The 21,030-nt window shown below is 39.7% G+C and overlaps 1 protein-coding gene across 1 annotated transcript in view; it reads right to left on the bottom strand.

The window, feature by feature from the left end:
• Positions 1–2,286: 2,286 nt before the first annotated feature.
• The window catches only part of LOC111141953 (RAS like proto-oncogene B), a 44,315-nt gene continuing 25,571 nt past the window's right edge, over positions 2,287–21,030 (bottom strand). Inside the window, exons 3-5 of the mRNA XM_022494840.1 lie at positions 13,675–13,883; positions 9,678–9,855; positions 2,287–3,856 (exon numbers count right to left, since the gene is read on the bottom strand). Of these exons, the coding sequence (XP_022350548.1) occupies positions 3,737–3,856; positions 9,678–9,855; positions 13,675–13,883 (507 nt within the window). The 3' untranslated portion in view covers positions 2,287–3,736. The remainder of the gene's footprint in view (positions 3,857–9,677; positions 9,856–13,674; positions 13,884–21,030) is intronic.

The following is a 21,030-nucleotide window of genomic DNA, read 5'->3' as shown; positions in this document are numbered from 1 at the left end:
AAAAATGAGTTGTGGGCAGGGGACACTCCAAAGAGGAAGCAGGCTAGAATGTGGAGTGACTCAGGCAACTGAGGGGGAGTGACCACGTGACCAGACACTAAGGCAGCTCTCCTTTGTGTGGTGTCACCAGAACTGCTTAGCCTGAAGGAAGAGGCCATCACCACATGGTGTTTGGCCCAGCAATGAGTCATATTTACGTAAGTCACCGTAATCAAATTGTTGTTGACTGGTATTCAACTTTTAAAAGTAATCTACAGATAAAGCCAGGAACCTTGAGTGATGGTCACAGAATGGAATGTTCATGTCATCGACCTTGACAATACAAAAGTGAAAGGTGTCACAGAGAAGGAAGAGGTAGGAGGGGGTCAAGAGATAAAAGGCAGGCGTGTTAATATCCTCACCTTTCAGAGTCGGGAGCCAAGAGATGTTGTCAAGTGTTGCGTGAATAATAAATATTATGGTTTTTTATATTTATTAAAATATAAAACTAAAATTAAAAAAATATTTATACTTATTAAAACAAATAACATAGTTTTAAAAGGTGTAACTGCCACCAAGAGAGGAATTAAAAGAATCCTATGACTGTCAAAAATGGAGTAGGGGTAAGGGACACAAGGGAGCTACACCCTCATCTACCACAGCAAGTCGTCTCGGGGAAAAGCTAAGGTCAAAAACCAAGAAATCATGGCCTAAGAACAGTATTGAGAAACTCGGGAGTACCTACTGAATGATTTGAGAATAGAAATGGTGTGGAATCTGACTTTTGGGGAAGAGGGCTGGAATAGGAAGACTGGGACTAGAGCTTCCATTACAAACACTTCTAGACCATTAGAATTTTGAAGCACATGCAGTTACAATTTTGATTAAATAATTTTAACATATTTTTAAAATAAAAATATTTACATCAAGTTTACTACTATAACATTAACTGTATATATGTGTATTTTCCCCACTGTTACAACTTACCATTGTTCAGCTTCTATTGTATTGTAAGCTTCTAGACTAACAGAGGTGAATTCTGTATTTCAACTGCCATTGAAGTTTACATTCTGTAATTCCCTTAACTCAAACATGCAGTTTTTCCCACACCTTTATGTCACCAGAGTCAGGATGGGCTCACTTAATTGGTATGTTCTTTTTCTTAGTGGTATATAAATTATGGTGACATCTTGCAATTAATGGCGTCTTGCATTTGATGAAACAGGATACTTGTAGCAAATTACATGTCTAGATGTTTTTCCCCTACGTCATGTTATGAAACCATAAACTGCTACATCTTTTCTACTACTCGGCCCCTCCCTCATTCTACTCCAGCCATATGATCTTTGGGGTCTTTTCCTGAACACCGTTGGGCCTTTGGACCTGCTGTTTGCAAGGCTGGGCACCTGGCTTCAAGGGCAGGCACTCTCAGCTTAAATGTCACTCCCCCAAGAAGTCTGTTGACCATGCGGTCAAAATCAGCTCTACAGCCCAGAAACACTTGCTATCATATTACCTGGTTTTATTTACATCAAAATGCTTACCCCAATCATTTTCATTTATTTGTCTCCTACATCACTGGAGGATAAGCTCCAGGAGAACAGAGCTCTTGCCTACCTTGTTCAATACCACATCCCAGCACCTAGAACCGAGCCTGACACCAAATAGGTCCTCAAATATTTCTAGAATGAATGCTTTAGGAAAACAATGGTGGGCTCTCGGACACAACAGTTCATCATTTGGCAAGTAACAGTGTTTCAAATTTATAAATAACATTGCATCCTTATTTTTCCATGTAAAAGAACCTCATATGTGTAAATTCTTTTGTTAGAAAGATGCATTTCTGATTGCTATCAAGTTAAATATAATTTTAGAGATACACTAATAGCATACACCAAGAATAATCTCCGTAGCATGAAATAATTCATACCATCTTTAATATATTTGTACATCTTCCAAATCTACCTACTATTGACCACAACTGATATCAAACAGGTAGCAAACTATAATGAAAAGAAAAAGATTGTTTCAAAAACTTTGGGTGTGATTAACTTCAAGCTTTCAAATTTTACGAAGAAAGAGTAGTCTTCTCTCCCAAAGGAAAGATGAAGTTAAAATTACTGTTCATACTTAAACTATATTTCCCACAACCCAGTTCAAAGGATTAATTGAAACAAAATTTATCTGACAATACAGAACACTTAACAAGATCAATAATGAGTAAGTTACTGTCAGTTTCTCTAATACTTGCATTTTACCTGTATGACAAGAGGAGAAAATAAAAAGGCTGAAAACTTGAAAAAAGTGTTATTTGTCTGCTTTTTTTTTTTATTAAAAAAGACCATGATTCTTTAGGAGGTGATACAAGATTGCTTTCCTTTTAGATCATAATTTCCACAATTTCTGTACTAACTATAAATTTGAATGGTTCCCACTCTCCCCACCCCAGTTCACTTTTGGCACCTATATGTGGAATATCACTTCCGAGAAATGGGGGAAAATGTGCTGAATACTGGATCTAAGTACTCCTTTCCTGAGGAAAAATGTTCAGGTTGCTAAATTGAGAATATTGATACAAGAAAGCATAACAATATCTCAACAATAAAAGCCTTTTTCTAACCAACTCTAAGGCCCTCTCAGAAGAAAATTATGTTAGAAGTAGCAGCCAATTCTCAGAGGTACAAGGGCAATGGCTTATCTTATCCTTTCCCTCTTCTCCTAAATTTAAATTTAGAATTACAGAGCAATTCTATGAGAGGTAGCAGAATGTCTGGCACAGGCTCCGGCTTCATGATTTGAGAATACAATTTCAACTCATCACATTCTTCAGAAGAAGTCATTATACTGAAAAGAAATAAAAGAAGAGGCTCTCTTGATCTCTGAATGCAGAGAGGTTGACCAGAAGGACAGATATTGGTTACCAGCAGAGGAGGAAGAACCTAACCATGTCTGGCCATTAGGAAAGGATGTATCCCAAGATATATTCTTAATCTGATTAGAAAAGTGTGTCATTTATAAAGTATACCAGTCTTGAGTCCTCACTTGATCTGCTAAAAAGAAGCTTCTACATAAAAATCAGGATGCTACAGGAGAGAAATAGACAACACAGGCTATAATTGGCTGTTTAAATATGAAGAATTCAACTTTCATTTTTCATATGGGTGAAGGGTTTATGAGCTTGTTACTGACCTATTTGGCCCGACTCATATTTATTTTTATTTTTTTGCTGTGCTTCAGATCCACAGGGTAGTGCCAAGAAACTTATCCCAAAAAAATCTCTGAATTTTTATTAGAGCTTAATGGATTTTTTTGAGTACATCTGTTAAACTGATGAGAGTTAAGGAGGTTCTTATCCTAATCTCTCCCCAAAACTTAATAAGACCTTTTCATTTCAAAATGGAAGACAGTGATGTTATAAAACTAGGGAGGGAAGTAAGATGCTATGACAGCACATTTCTTTTTAACAAACACTTATTTCTTACCTATACACTACATATGTGATTAAACTTTTGGGAGGGAGAAGGGGAGGGAGAAGGAAACTCCCAAACCTCCTGACAAAGTAGCTGTTCCAATGCATGGACAAGGGCTTATTTCTTCTGCTAGCCACTGGTTCACAAACATTTCCCCCATTTAAAGAAGTATGTGTGAATGAGGTTGGGGAGAGCAGGGAACACACCAGGAAGTCGACTATACTCTTCTCTTAATGAGCCCACCCCATGTCCTTAGCGGCGATCGACTTCATCCGCCATCTTGGTTTTCACAGTAAGCAACACCTTTCTTTAAAACTTTTCTTGTTCTTGCTGCTTTTCTTGCCATTCTTGTCTTTGTTCTCAGACATCTTTTTGGCTCTGATTTCTCTCATTAGATCAAAGAACACCTGGGTTGGGGAGGAAGGAGTGAAAAGAATAGGGAGGAAAAAGCCATTTAATGATTTCGTGAAGTAATTCCACTAAGTAGGCTATGTAGTTACATTTTAAAGCATAAAGCAAACTTATTTTTATCAACTCTGTGCCAAAATTTGCATCAGACTTTCTAGCATCTCCAGCCACCGGGCAAGGTTAAGAATAGAAGTGCCTGCCACTGGGTACTTTCTTAGATACTACCATGTCCTCCTTATCATGACCTTATGAAGGTAGGAACATCATTATGCCCGACAGCTTCCCTGGCAAAACTAGAAGACTCAGAACATGGAGGGGTGGGGAGAAGGGGGATAAAGCATAAACAAACTCAGTCTCCTGCACCAGGAAACTGGGGAGATGGGGAGGAGAGACATGCTGTCCCACACCCTCCTGCACCCATGCCCCTGCCCTCATTCTCAGGAACAGTCACTGTTCCATTCCTTGTGATGTTCACTGAAAGGAACTTTATCAAGAACTGATAGAAGGCTTGTCCTTTGAATGCCAGCATGTTATTCAGATACAAATTATCATTGGTCACAATAGTTTGGGTTTTGCCCTCTGCTACCAGCAATCATGCCAAAGTGCCAATGATACCCAAGCAGACAAAATATGCGTCCTACAAAGAAACATTTCAGATTTCTCGGAGGGAATGACGGAGACTAAAAGTGTGAGACTGCGTGTAGGCTTTAATCTTTGGATGTTCATAAAAAACTACAAGCTCCTTTTGTTTTCATAGACATATCTTCTTGGTGAAAAGGAAGACCAACTTTCTGAGTGGGGGACTCCCTGTGCATCTACTACCAGCTCTGGGCACAGAAAAAGACCTTCTTCCTCCCAAAGTGACCTAAGCAGCCCACCCACCAGGGCAGCAGTGAATGGCTTCAGATGTTACAGCTTTTTCTTTTTGTTCTAACAGCAAAGGCAGGAGGGGAATGGAATGTGTCCAATTCAAAATGATGACGAAGTTGTTCATGGGCTGATCTTATCAACAGCCTCCCATCCTTTCGTGTAAATTGTTTACAAGTGAATACAATGCTGCCAGTCATAAGTTTCTGCTGGGTCCTGTTTGGCAGGTCAGGCTGGTCCAGTGGAGGAAGGGGCAATGGAAGGTGCCTGGCGACGGCCCCAACCACCAGCACCCTGTCAAAAAACTACATATCCATGGTTCCATGCTGAGAAAGCCTTCCTGATTTTTTTTTTTTTTAATAAAATACAATGTCTGGATTTCCTGTGTGTTTCTAAACTAGGACACAATTTAATAGAAAGAGATTTGGAATAGAACAGGAATCAACATAAGAATTGAGAAATAATATGAAGAAAAAATAGCTAACAAGTGAACATACTTCACGTCACAGACAGATTTATATTGTAGATGCTGCCAAAGTGCTTCTAAAGTGAATCCTTTCTGAGGAGAAATAACTACGGACACCAGAAGATACAAAGAATTACAAGAGAATATTAAAAAACGCTATGCCAACCAATTAAGACAACCTGAAGGAGATGAATAAATGCCTAGAAACATACAATATTCCAAAACAGAATCAGGAAGAAAAAGAAAAATCTGAACAGACTGATCACTAGTAACAAAATTGAACTGGTAACCAAAAAACTCCCAACAAACAAAAGTTAAGGACCAGATAGCCTCACAGGTGAATTGCACCAAACATTAAAGAACAGTTAATACCTATTCTTCTCAAACTACTCCCCCAAAAAAATGAAAAGGAAGGAAAATTTCCAAATTCATTCTATGAGGCCAACATTGTCCTAATACCAAAACCGGACAAAGACACCACAAAAAAAGAATACTATAGGAGCACCTGGGTGGCTCAGTCAGTTAAGCATCCTACTCTTGATTTAGACTCAAGTCATGATCTCAGGGTCATGACATCGAGCCCACATAGGGTTCCATCGCTTCCGGCTCCATCGAGCTCGGCACTTAGTGGGGAGTCTCCTTGAGATGCTCTCTCTCTTCCCTCTGCCCCTCCCCCATGCTCTCTCTCAAAAAAATAAATAAATCTTAAAAAGAAAACTACATGCCAATATCTGATAAACATAGGTGCAAAAATCCTCAACAAAAATATTAGCAAACTGAATTCGACAATACATTTAAAGGACCATTCACCACAATCAAGTGGGATTTATTCCAGAGATGTAAGAGTGGTTCAATATTTGCAAATCAATCACTGTGATACATCACATTAAAAAGAGAAAGGACAAAAACCACATGATCATCTTTAAAGACCCAGAAAAAAATCATGTGACAAAATACAACAACTGTTCATGATAAAAACTGCCAACAAAATGGATTTAGAGGGAACATACCTCAATATGATAAAGGCCATATATGAAAAACCCACAGCTAACATCATACTCAATGGTGAAAAACTGAGAGCTTTTCCTTTATGATCAGGTACAAGAATGTCCACTCTCATCACTTTTATTCAAAATAGTACTGGAAATCCTAGCCACAGCAATCAGACAAGAAAGAAAAATAAAAGGCATACAAATTTAAAAAGAAGAAGTAAAATGGTCACTATCTACAGATGACATGATACTATGTATAGAAAACCCTAAAGATACTGCAAAAAAAAACCCTATTAGAACGTATAAATAAATTCAGTAAAGTTATAGGTTACTAAATTAATACACAGAAATCTGTTGTGTTTCTATACACCAAAACTGAAGCAGCAGAAACAAGAATTAAGAAACCAATCCCATTTACAATTATACCAAAAAGAATAAAATACCTGAGAATAAATTTTATCGAGGAGGTAAAAGACCTATATTCTGAAAAATATAAGACGTTGATAAAAGAAATTGAAGATGACAAAAACAAATAGAGAGGTATTTCGTGCTCACAGACTGGAAGAATTAAATAATAAAATGTCCATAGTTATCAAAGCAATCTATAGATTCAGTGCAATCCCTATCAAAATACCAATAGCATTTTTCACAGAACTGAACAAATAATCATAAAATTTGTATGGAACCACAAAAGACTTTGAAGAGACAAATTAATCTGGGAGAAAGAAGAATACAGCTGGAGGTATCACAATCCCAGATTTTAAGATATACTCCCAAAGTGTTAGTAATCCAAACAGTATGGCCTGGCTCAAAAACAGACACACAGATAAAGGGAACAGGACAGAGGGCACAGAAATAAACCATGATTATATGGCCAATTAATCTAAGACAAAGGAGGCAAGAATACATAACGGGGGAAAAAACCCATCTTCTCAATAAATGATGTTGGGAAAACTGGACAGCCACATGCGAAAGAATGAAACAGGACCACTTTCTTACACCATACACAAAAATAAACTTGAAATAGACTAAAGACCTAAATCTGAGATCAGAAACCATAAAACGCATAAAAGGAAGAACATAGGCACGAGCACTGGGTGGTGTATGAAAGTGCTGAGTCACTGTGTTTGTATACCTGAAACTAATGTTACACTGCATGTTAACTACACTGGAATTTAAATAAAAACTTGAGGAAAAAAAACATAGGCAGTAATTTCTTGTACATCAGCCTTAGCCACATATTTATGGATCTGTCTCCTCGGGCAAGAGAAACAAAAGCAAAAATAAACTATTGGGACTACCCCAAAAGAAAAAGCTTTTGCACAAGGAAGGAAACCATCAACAAAAGAAAAAGAACCACTGAATGGGAGAAGATATTTATAAATCATATAGTCGATAAGGGGTTAATGTCCAAAATATATAAAGAACTTACACAACTCAACAACTAAAAACCAAATAATCTCATTAAAAAATGCACAAAGGACCCAAATAAACATTTTTCCAAAGAAGATGTAGAGACAACCAACAGGCATATGAAAAGACACATCACTCAGCCCCAGGGAAAAGCAGATCAAAACCACAATGAGAGATCACCTCTCACACCTGTCAGGTTGGCAACAAAAAGACAAGAAAGTAAGTGTTCATGAGAATGTGGAGAAAGGGTAATGCTTGTGCACTATGGGTGGAAATGTAAAATGGTGCAGCCACTGTGGAAAACAGTACGGAGGTCCCTTAAAAAATTAAAAAGAGAACTACTGTATGATCCAGTAATTGTACCACTGGGTAGTCATCCAAAGAAAATGAAAACACTAATTCAAAAAGATATATAGACCTGGTTTTTATATTTTTATAGTAGCATGATTTACAATAGCCAAATTATGGAAGCAACACAGGAGTCCATCAACAGATGGATGGATAAGGAAGATGTGGTGTACACACACACACACACACACACACACACACACACACACACACACGAATATTACTCAGCCATGAAAAAAGAATGGGCTCTTGCCATTTGTAACAACATGGATGAACCTACAGGGTACCATGCTAAGTGAAATAAGACAGAGAAAGACAAATACCGTATGATTTCACTTGTATGTGGAATCTTAAGAAACAAACAAACCAAAACAGACTCTTAAATACAGAGAACAAACTGGTGGTTGCCAAAGGGGAGGAGGGTGGGATGATGGGTGAATTAGGTGACGGGGATTAAGAGGTCCAAACCATCAGTTATGAAACAAATAAGTCACAGTGATGAAAAGCACAGCATAGGGCTTTTAGTCAGTAATACCGTAATAACACTGTATGGTGACAGATGGTGACCGCACTTATCGTAGTAAGCACTGAGGAATACACAGAATTGTTAAGTCAACTTGTTGTACACCTGAAATGAATATGACACTGTATGTCAATCATACTTGAATAACTTTTTTTTTTTAAATAAAATGAGTCCCTTCTAATGCCAAATTCTCAATGCCGATGTTCTTCAAGCATCACTTCAAGCTAAGTAAGCTTGATTACCATCTGTCCCTCATCAGGGAAGAAGTAAAGGAGAATTATTTCCCCCTAAGAAAGAGTAACATAAGAGGCACTTTGGGGGATTCAGATGCTGTCGCGGATTGAACAAAGCATATATTGCCGCTGCAAGGAGGCCAGAGTGAAATGGGTTTGGATGTTCCAGGAGCAGGGATCATGAAGTAAGAGCTAACAAACAAGGGGAAGGTGAAGGAAAAGCCATATGTCTAAGGCTGTCTACTTGAACTATGTGGCAACCGCTCTGAACCTTAATTCTTAAAAACAAAAAAGCAAAACAAAACCAAAAACACACCCCAAAACCTAACGATAGCAATCACTGGTAGGTGGATTTTCAAAAATTGTCAGCATTCATCATTGTCAAGGTTGCCCTTTCATTGGCGTCAGAGATCTGAATGAGAAAGTATGCAGGGGATGGGTAAGAGAGAGAAGAGAAGAGAGATCTCTGGAGAGTTGATTCCTGAGAGTAAATGCTACTGAGAAGTTAAGTTATAAAGACAGAACACTTTGGCCCCGCCAGTGGCCAGCAAGGTGAAAAGAATGATTCTGACCAATCAAGGACAGCAAATCAAGATACGCCGTGTGTCTTGGGGGAAGTCCCTGAGAACCTGCTGAAGAACTTGACCCTGAAGAACAAAAGGCCATGGCAGATGAGAGCACAGGGAACCACTCGTGTCCACCCACACAGTTTGCACAAAGCCAGGGTCTCATCTCGCCATACTCCTGAGGGCCATGTCAGCGCTAAGCATACCCCACAAAGGCTCCTGACAAAGTGAGAGGACTCTGCATTTTTTTAACTCCAGAGTCAAACCCTCCCAGGGCTTCTCACAGTACTGGCTGAGACATCTGGAAAAGGCAGTCCTCCCCTACTTTGCATAAACGGTTCCCTCCAAACCAAACAGACGAGATGTCTATGTTCTGCTATTTCTAAGAAACACGCACAAAGTGCACACCTACCTTGTCCACATTGGCCCGTGTTTTAGCTGATGTCTCCACGTACTGCACGCCCCACTCCTCTGCTTTACTCCTAGCCTCTTCGATGGGCACCTGCCTCCGCTCCTCTAGGTCAGACTTGTTTCCCACGACAAGCAATGGAATTTTATCTTCTTCAGCCTTAACGCGGAGGATCTGTTCCCTGAGACAGCATCCAAACAAACAAAACCAAACAACACAGCTAAGACAGCTAGAATAAGAATCAACTTCATTGATGCTTCTCAAATGAAAGGCTTTCCTAGGGCAGAAAAGCTTATTACGCTCAGGGCGTGTTCCAAGGACGCACTCCCTAGATCCTGCCATAAACGAGACAAGTGTTTTCAAAGCCTGGTTCTCAGTTTGCCTGTATCAGAAGGATGTGGGACGCTCATCACAAACACAGATTTCTGGGGCCAACAGGAGTCCCACAGAAGTGATGTCTGATTAGGAGCCCAGGACTCTGCATTTCAACAGGGTCCCCCATTTACACTTTAGGCACTTTTCTTTTAAGGAAAAGAACAACTTGGGAACCTCTGGGATAAAAACAAGGTAAGAGAAGTATCTTCATACATAAAATGCTTAATAATTACCCTTTTAAAATGGCATAATTACTTTGTGAGAATAACAGCCACAAAATCAGTGTTTTTCATAAGGAAGGCAGTGGTCCATTAGATCATGAAATCAGTTTCATGAGTCACAACCGTAATTTTTTTCCTCAGTGAAACAGAATATTATAGAATAGAATGGAACCATCAGGGGCACCTGGGTGGCTCAGTGGGTTAAGCCTCTGCCTTCAGCTCAGGTCATGATCCCAGGGTCCTGGGATCGAGCCCCGCATCGGGCTCTCTGCTCAGCAGGGAGCCTGCCTCCCCCTCTCTCTCTGCCTACTTGTGATTTCTGTCTGTCAAATAAATAAATAAAATCTTTAAAAAAAAAAAAAAAAGAATGGAACCATCAGAAGGACTCTCGAGTATAAAAGTATGGTTTTGTGAACTTCTGTTTCAACCAAATCTGTATCTGTGTATGCCTCTGCTCCCCCAAAGATAGTTTGCATTTAGATACAGCAAATGTTACAGCCAATAGAACAGGGTTTGTTATGTTAAGGAGTAATCAGATTTTAGTGCATATTATGTTTCAACTACAAAATAAAAAAAGAAAAGAATCCAATTAAATTTTACCTCTACTAAAACTATCAGCTATCTAAAATTATTAATCAAAATCAAAATTAATTACACAAATTAAACATTCCACTTCCATTATTTTGGTCCAGTAAAGACAATTCTACTTCTACATTTTAAAATATTCCAAAAAAAGACCCCTTCAAAAGTGCATTTTGTGGAGCTCTGCATTGGTTTTGTATGATAAAGGGTAACATTTCATAAAAATAAAAATATTTTAAATTTTTTCCATTAGAGTCCATTTAAGTATAAGCAAATATTTTAAGAAAAACAAAACAAAAAAACAGAAGGAAGAAAAGTGGATGTTTGAAAATTGCCTTTAGGTAGCTTTACTACGGGCTACACGTCAACAGAGGTCAAAGAACATACTACATTTATAAGTTAAATGATCAACACAACTATGAACAAGAAAAACTGACAGCTCTCTGACTCATTAGTCATGCACAGGTTTATAAAATTACCTCATTAATAAACATATTAAATAAAAAATGGGGGTACCAAGTCTGGTCTCTTATTTCAAACTGATTTTTCTAGTTTATTTAATATTATCCAGGGAAAGTTTCAAGGAAGATAGAGCATATTAACATAAGGAAGATAGAGCAATTAAGTTTTATGTCAGGATCTTCCCATAAATACAGAAATGCTACGTCTGAAAACTGCTAAGAGGCATAACGTGAGTTTAGCCACAGAGGGTCAGATACTCTACCTCCATTCTTCTGCTTCCAATGCCGTGAGAAACCTGGACAGCCCTGTGACTTTTATCTGAATGTCCAGAGTTCAAGTCAGAAGAACTAACTTGCCCTTGTTTTTCTTTTAGGTAGTCATCTGTCCTTTTTCTTCTAAGGATCCCTGTTCTCACATAATGACCGAAACCCATCTCCCAAGATGAGATGAGACCCTGCTCCAAATCTCTGGGAACGCACGAATGGCGTGTGTATGTGTGTGTGTGTGTGTGTGTGTGTGTGTGTGTGTGTGCGTGCGCGCATGCATTTGGGATGGCGTGGGGAGACAGGACGTCTGTTCTCAGGACAGGACTCTTCCACTGCCCATCATTTCCTTTCTTGGTGAGTCATGGGAGTGATGGGAAATCAAAAGGCTCAGAAGATGAGGAAGTGTGTGCATCTGTCGTGTTTTATCCTCAAGGACAGATAAAAACAGGATTCTGTAGCTGCAAACACAATTTTATGAATACTGGGGCTATTCCCACATAGAGAAAACTCTAGGTATGTTGGGAAGTCTGAAAATTAATAGGACCACTCAGAAGAGTCCTGGTCATTTAACTGATCACCACGACTCACACACTACAGTATCAGAGAATTTGGGTGTTCCACCTTTGAAGACTTGACACTAGGCAGCATGGTAATGGAGACCGACTTTGTTTACCTTCCACTCACTCTGCTGGTTTAGCTGGGATCACCCCTTGAGGCCTTCCCGGCTCACTGATGCCTCCCCCAAATCTTAGAGGGATATTTAGTTTCCTCATTCTTATTTTTGGTTGATTCCTCGATTTTTTACCAGAACTTGCTAAAGAGTGGGGAAAAAAAAAAATCTTTCCCCCTTTCTTAGTTCCCTGTTAGACTCTAGATCTGGTTCTTAAAATCAAAAGTCAACTGGGCAGATACGTTTATAAGGTGAGTTGTCAAAAAAAAATTTAATTGTGTAAGAGAAACAAAAAGCGTATGGGGTAAAAGGAGAAAGACGTCCTTCCCATTAGAATTCCTCTTAGGATGATGCCTAACAGCTCACTGTTTCTTTATAATGAAATGAACTTAAGGTATCTTTAACTGCTGCATTTGAAATGAATTACAGCAGTTAATATTCTACTCGCTGTGTAAGCACCCCCCGCATACCCTGTGAGAAGGCCTGGGGACAGCACATGGAGCAGGTGGCCAAGGTATCTGCCCTGAAGGATTTACAGCCTAAAGCATCATTTCATTTCATCTCCTCAACTAACAAGTGCATTTTCAGATAGAGAAACAGAATCTCTAGCGCTGAGTAAACTTGCCCAGGGTCACAAAAGTGCTAAGGGGCAGGGCAAGGATTCAAACCCAGATCCGTCAGATTCTAAGGCTGGGCTCTTTTCCACTCGCCTGGGCTAACAGTCCTTACAGCTGCAGCAAATGGTCAGGCGGACCCACAGCTTGCAGTCTCCTGACAGTGTTTCATCAACCTCAAAATAGAGCAAAATGATTACTTTTCTGGCAAAATTATAAAAAAGATATGAACAGTTGGGGTGCCTGGGTGGCTCAGTGAGTTAAGCGTCTGACTCCTCGTTTCAGCTCAGATCATAATCTCAGGGCCCTGGCCTCGAGCCCTGCATCAGGCTCCGTGCTCAGCAGGGAGTCTGCTTGAGATTCTCTCCCCTCGCCCAGTGCCCCTGCCCCCCACGTGTGCACGCTCTCACTCGCTCGCTGTCTCACTTGCTTTCTCTCTCAATACATAAAAAATATCTTAAAAAAAAAGTGAACGCATTAATCATTGTCCCTTAGGATTTACGTGAAAACAAAATTACAGGTTCTTGAGAATATGGAATGGCATTGTCCTCTCTAGGGACAACAGATTCTTCAGATAATTTATATTCAGAAATTATAAAACATGGCAACCCCAAGAGACTATAACAACTGGTGGACTATAATGTGCCAAGATTCAAGAAGTCGCAGAAAATTCTTTAGCGGAATTCTCCCTAATAATGAGTTCAACCCTCTACTACCGTGCTCAGCCCCAAAGTCCTGCCAAGCTGAACCTGTGAGAAAGAAAGGCAAAAAGCCTCCCGGAGTCTGGAGTCTCTTTCACTTGAAACATACCTGAATTCGGCGGTTGCTGTAAATGATTCGTGTTCTGTGATTGAGAACACGAGGAGGAAACCTTCCCCGCTGCGGAAGTAGTTATCTCGAATGGCTGCGTAGTCCTCTTGTCCAGCCGTGTCCAGAATATCTATCTGGACTTCTTCTCCATCAAGAACCACTTTCTTCCTGTAACTGTCAGCTTTCGTGGGTTCATAGTCTTCTACAAACTGAGGAAATAAGCAGCATTATCAGTAATGAACAAAGTTTTAAGGGAAAGAAGATCTGCCAAAAACATACATTTCAATATATGGGCACTTTGCCTCCAATCAACTGCATATTCACCGAGTGCCTGTCATTACCACACTATGTACAAAGCGTTATGAAATAAAAATCACTCCTCATATACCCCTTCTGTTCTTTATTGCTCTCAGCTCTGCCTCTTCTTATTTTGTTTTTAAACAGGAGCAGAAATTCCCATTTTGTAGATGAGGAGTCCAAGCACAGGGCAGAAAGAACACTTGGCAATATTATTCTCAGTATAAAATTATACAAACACGGGCAAGGGTGAGAAACAGAAGCTCTTATACATACTCAACAGAAGTATAAAACTCATCTGAAAAGTAATTTGGCAAAAGGGACTAAGAAGATTAAATATACACATAATGAAATATAAAAGTAAACCCCTCAAGCACCAGAAGAAAACATGGGTGAAATCCTTTTATTACCTTGAAGTAGGGAAGGCCTTTTTAACTATGACTCAAAATCCAGAAGCCATGTAAGAAAAAATCGATAAATTAGACTACATAAAAAATGTTAAAAACTTCCGTATGGCACAACACACTATAAAAAAAGACAAATGACAAACAGAGGGAAAGTATTTGAACCCACATCACAAAGAGCTATGTTTAAACAGTTCTTAGAAACAGAGAGAAAAAAAGATCAACAATCCAATGGGAAAAAGTGGCAACAGACATAAACGATTCACAGAAAAATAAATACATACGATGTTAAACATACGAAAAGATGTTCATCCTCACTTAATAGAGAATGGAAGTTGTTAACTACGTGGAGACACCATTTGTCACCTACCAGACTGGCAAAACCCCACCGTCGGACAACACACTCTGGGGAAAAGGCCCGCTTGTACACGGCTGGTGGGAGGAGAGAACAGTGCAGTCTTTATGGGAATGAATTTGGCAAAATCTAAGAGCACTGGAGTAGCACTCACTCTGGGTCCCAGCCACCCAGCTTCTAGGAATCTAATCTACAGCAACATACAAGGTGACCCCTGTGGCACCGTGTGTGACAGCAAATGATTAATAACCACCCAAACGCCCAGCAACAGGCACCCACCAATGGAATACTATGCAGCTATAAAAAATGACAAAGAGAACTATGTATAGATACAGAAAGATCTCCAGATTAGAACAGTCTACCTTGTGCACAAGTAAAGAAGTAAAGTAGGGAGAATAAAGAAATAAGAAACGTGTGTGTGCGTACAGTGGTTGTTTGTGTATGCGTATACATATCTTAATAGGTACGTATATGCATTATCTATGTTGTTAGGCATTTGCCAAAAAGATACCCTGGAAGGACAAATAAAACAAATTTAAAAGCTGTGAAACAGAGAGACTGAAGCAAATGAACCTAACTGAATATTAAATTGGTAATAGAGCCAAACAGAGAAAGAATTAATTCAAGAGACTTTAGCACAGAATATTTTGATTTTGTGTCCCACAAAAAGAGACTAAGGACAAAAGAATTTCAAATAAATGCTAAAGTTCCCTCGGTGCTTGTATTACTGAGTAATAATGATATTAATATTTCAAAGCTCTTTTCTTTTTATTGTGGTAGACACCAAGTAAGTAATTATCTTAATGATGTCAGAAGTATAGATGTTTAGGAAAAAACTAAATTAATGACAGCAATGTACTATCAAAATTGAATTAGTGCTGGTTTAGGCAGATTCCCACATGCAAAAGAATGAAGTTAGACCCATACTACACATCACATACAAAAATTAACTGAAAATGAGTCAAGACTGAAAAGTAAGAGCTAAAAACCCCAAAACCCTAAGAGGAAAACATTGGTGTAAATCTTTATGACCTTGGATTTGGCAATGTGTTCTCAGATAAGACATCAAAAGCACAAATGGACTTCGTCAAAATTTAAAACTTTCATGCTTCAAAAGACAGCATCAAGAAAGTGAAAAGATAACCCATAAAATGAGAGAAAAAATTTATTAATCATATATCTAATAAGGGACTTATATTCCAAAAACATAAAATACTCTTAAAATTTAACAATAAAAAGACAAATAACCCAATTAAAAAATACAGAAAGGACCCAAATAAACATTTCTCCAAAGATGATATACAAATGGCCAATAAGTACATCAAACAAGGCCCAGCATCATTAGTCATCGGAGAAATGTAAATCAGAACCACAATGAGATACCACTTCATACCTACTAGGATGTATAATCAAAAAGAGACAATGATAAATGTTGGCAAGGATATGGAGAAATTGAAACCCTCATACATTGCTTATAGGATTATAAAATGGTGCACATGCTATGGAAAACAGCTTTGCCATTCCCAAAAAGTTATACGTACAGTTACCATAAGACCCAGCAAGTTTCGTGCCTCAATATATTTATGCAAGAGAATTTAAGACATAGGTCTACACAAAAATTTATACACAAATGTTCATAGCAATGTTATTCAAAATAGCCAAAGAAGCAGACACAATCCAAATATCTATCAATTGATGAAGGCATAAACAAAATATAGCATGTCCAGGCAATGGAATATTATTCCATGATAAAAAGGAATGAAGTACTGGGGCACCTGGGTGGTTCAGGCAGTTAAGTGTCCAACCCCTGATTTCAGCTCAGGTCATGATCTCAGCGTCATGAGATAGAGCCTCACACTGGGCTCCATGCTGGGTGTGGAGTCTGCTTAAGATTCTCTCTCTCCCTCTGCCCTTCCCCCCACTTGAGTGCATGCATGCATACATGCTCTATCTCGAGTAAATAAATAAGAATCCAAAAAAAAGGAAAGGGCGCCTGGGTGGCTCAATCAGTTGAGCATCTGCCTTCGGCTCAAATCATGATCTCAGGGTCCTGAGATCAAGTCCCACATCAGGCTCCCTGCTCAGTGGGGAGTCTGCTTCGCCCTCTCCCTGTCCTGCCATGCCCCACTCCATGCTCACTCGCTCTCCTCTCACATAAATAAAAATCTTCTAATAAAAAAAAAAAAAAAAAAAAGCAACAAAGCACAGATACAAGTTACAATATGGTGAGCTTTCAAGACATTATGCAAAGTGAAAGAAGCCAGATATAAAGATTATATGTTATATGATTCGATTTATATGAAATGTCTACATAGGCAAATCCATAAGAATAGAAAGTGGTTATCAAGGACGAGGAGTGGAAGCAGGGGAGGCAGTAATGAGGAAAGATGTTAATACGTAGGGTGTTTCTTTTCTTTTTTTTCTTTTTTTGAGAAAATTGTTCTAAAATTATATAGTGATGGTTGCACTTCTGTGTGAATATATTAAAGTCATTGAATTAACTGGTGAATTCACACTTGAAAAGGGTGAATATCCTGGCATGTGAATTATACCTTAATAAACTATAATTTAAATTTTTTGAAATTTGTTTTTTTTTTAATTTTATTTTTTATAAACATATAATATTTTTATCCCCAGGGGTACAGGTCTGTGAATCGCCAGGTTTACACACTTCACAGCACTCATCATAGCACATACCCTCCCCAATGTCCATAATCCCACCCCCCCACCCCCCCTCCCCCCATCAACCCTCAGTTTGTTTTGTGAGATTAAGAGTCACTTATGGTTTGTCTCCCTCCCAATCCCATCTTGTTTCATTTACTCTTCTCCTACCCCCTTAACCCACCAAGTTTTTTTAAAGGTTTTTATTTATTTGACAGAGAGAGCAAGCAAGGGAGGGAACACAAGCAGGGGAAGCAGGAAACAGAGAAGCAGGTTCCCCACTGAGCAGGGACCCCAATGTGGAACTTGATCCCAGGACCCTGAGATCATGACCTGAACCAAAGGCAGACACTAAACCCACTAAGCCACCCAGGTGCCCCTAAATTTTAAAAATTTAAAAATTGAACTGAAATTATCAATTTGAACTTATGGGCCCGTTGAAGAATACCCTTAAAAAGAGCCTTATGGCTGGGTGACTCAGTGGGTTAAGCCTCTGCCTTCAGCTCAGGTCATGATCTCAGGGTCCTGGGATCGAGCCCTGCATTGGGCTCTCTGCTCAGCAGGGAGCCTGCTTCCCCCTCTCTCTCTGCCTGCATCTCTGCCTACTTGTGATCTCTCTCTGTCAATAAATAAAATCTTTAGGGAAAGAAAAAAGAGCCTCATACTGGGGCACCCAGGTGGCTCAGCTGGTTAAGACTCCAACTCTTGATTTCAGCTCAGGTCATGATCTCAGGGTTGTGAGATCAAGCTCTGCATGGGGCTCTGTGCTCAGCAGGGAGTCTGCTTCTCTCTCTCTCTCTCCCCCCAACCCCTCCCCCGCCTTGCACACATCCTCTCTCTAAAATAAATTTTTTAAAAAATAGCTTCATGCTGCCAATTAAAAGCCACTGGTTCTTCAAGTGATTTTAAATTTCAAAACAAAAAACAAAACAATTTTTTTTTTAAAGATTTTTATTTATTTATTTATTTGTCAGGGACAGAGGGAGAGAGAGCGAGTGAGCACAGGCAGACAGAGAGGCAGGCAGAGGCAGAGGGAGAAGCAGGCTCCCTGCCGAGCAAGGAGCCCGATGTGGGACTCGATCCCAGGACCCTGGGATCATGACCTGAGCCGAAGGCAGCCGCTTAACCAACTGAGCCACCCAGGCGTCCCAAAACAAAACAATTTTTAGTATTAGGTTCTTAAGTTTGTACTAACAGTATCTTAAAATATATAATATGTGAAAATTGACCTATGCTTCACACAGTGTCCTTTTAACTCCTTTCCAAAGAGACAAATCCATGACCCCAAAAAAGCCCACCACCCTCTGCAAATCTCTGAATATCATCATAAAGCATCTCAATTGTTCATTTCTGAGCTTTCAAGGTCAAAACAGCAAGAGTTCCAGGGACTCCCGGAACACGGGAAATCAGATGTCCTGATACAACGACATACCTCTATGCCAGGAAAGGTGTGCAGATTATTAGAACACAGATTGCAATCTTGATGTTTTCTTTTTTCCATTAGAAACAGGAAATCCCTACAGTCTTGGTATCTGCTAAGATGATCCAGGCCTTGCAAGGCTGTGTGTGATTCAGTTTCATATGCCCAAGACACACAAAACTAAGACAAACTTCATGGAGACCCCCTTCTTACTGAGCATAACTTAGCCAGCCACTGAGCCAGCCGCTGACAGTCTAAAGAGTATAAGAGATCAAAGATAAAAAGGTTAAGATCTCCCTCCAATTTTTCTAAAAGTCAGAACTTAGCCAAAAATACACACTTCTGGAACCACTGTTCCTCACATAATCCAATTTTCACAGCAATTTTTGCCATAATCTTGATTTTTTTTTTTAACTTGGAGTAAAGCACAGGACCAAGAACAAAGAACGTTGATAGCCCGTGAGACTTTAGATAACTGGCATCCCCGAGCGCAGGACCCAGTTTCCTCATCTTGCGAAATCAGGCTTGACTAGCTCATGTCTCAGGCAGAAGTCACCACACTTGGCCATATGTCGGAAACTCCAAGAGCTTCTTAAAAAGAAAGATTCCCATTTTCAAATCTAGAAATAGTATCCAGAAGGTGTTTTTTCACAAAGTTCCCCCCAGGAGATTCTGCGATCAGCTAAGTTTGGGAATCACTGCTAAGGTTTCTTCAAGCTCCAAAATTATGATTCTGGATCTCTACTGCCCAATATAATAGCCACTAGGCACACGTCATGGAGCTCAGGAGCCACACGTGTGGACAGCATAAATACAGAACATTTTCACCATGGTAGAAGATTCTAGAAGACAGCACTATTTTAGAAAATCAATTAAAGTCTTCTCCAAACATACATCGCTTCATCTCTATGCTTTGCTTACTCTGATTTTATGTTATCATTTTTTCAACAACTGCTGCTCTCCAGTCCTCAAATATGATAGCCCAAGAAAAAAACAGACTAAGATCAAGCCCAGCTTTCCGTGTTTTCTCTGAAGATACTGGAAAAAGGGGGCAAAAGTCTCCTGCGTGCATCTTTTCCCCTCCCTCTTACCATACGCACACACAAACATACATAACAAAAACACAAATCCCGATGTGACTCTCCTACTTCATCTCGTAGAGTGTCAGCAGCCCTGCTATTGACAAGACTATCTGCACTGGAGAATTCGTTGTTGTGGGATCTCTCCTGTGTGCCGCAGGTTGCTTAGCACCATCCCTGGCCTCTACCAAGTAGGTGCTAGTAGCACCGGTCCTCTCGTTGGGACACCCATAAATATCTCCAGACATTGTCAGTGATTCCCTGGGGGGACAAAATCCCCTTCTTCATCTCAATTAACAAGCTACTCCTCTAATCCTGTCTCCATCTTAACTCTTCTCCTCACCCTCTCTTCCTCCCAGACTCCACAGAAGAAAAATTAAGGAATTTTTAGTAAGCAAATTATGTTATCAAGCAGAAACAAAGACTTCCAAAGCCATCTTCTTCAAGACATGCCCCACCTCTTTCATGCAAAAAAACATTCTGAGTAAATCAAGCAGATTCCACGAGAGTTCCCCACTTTGGCCCCTAGTACAAGATAAAGAGAAGCAAACATCAAAAGACAAAGGTTTCTCATTGTGAGATATAGGGAGGGAATGAACCAGGAGGAAATTTGGTCTGAAGCTTATTCCTCTTTTTTAAGGACAGAATATAAAATGACTCATATAATATGGGATACAAAAGTGAATATCTAGAGTGGGAAAAGAAATCATAATCCATTATAAATTTTTTTAAATGGACAACTACTATGGCAAATATACCCTCAGGGGACCCTCAGTAAGTCATGCCCTGGTAAGATGCTCTCCCCTTAGATACGGAGGAATCTGCGACTGGCTTCTAACCAATGGACTATGGCAATGGCCACAAGATCACCCTGTGATTTCATTTGCTTATATAAGAATCTGTCTTAGCTAATCAGAGAGACATTCCTACTGGCCCCGAAGAAGCGGCTGCCATCGTATGAACTACCTATGGAAAAGGCCTGGTAGCAAGGACCTATGGGCCTCCAACCCACATTTGCAAGAAACCGAACTCTGTCAGCACCCAGAGTGTGGAAGAGGACCCAAGCCTCAGCTGAGCGTACAGCCACAGATGACACAGCCTCAGCCTTGTGGGACCCCGAGAACAGCACCCGGCTAAGCC

The sequence above is a fragment of the Enhydra lutris genome, unplaced genomic scaffold (assembly GCF_002288905.1).
Source record: "Enhydra lutris kenyoni isolate GAN:26980312 unplaced genomic scaffold, ASM228890v2 scaffoldscaffold1, whole genome shotgun sequence".
NCBI lineage: Eukaryota > Metazoa > Chordata > Mammalia > Carnivora > Mustelidae > Enhydra > Enhydra lutris.
This window is presented reverse-complemented; position numbering and strand designations above follow the sequence as displayed.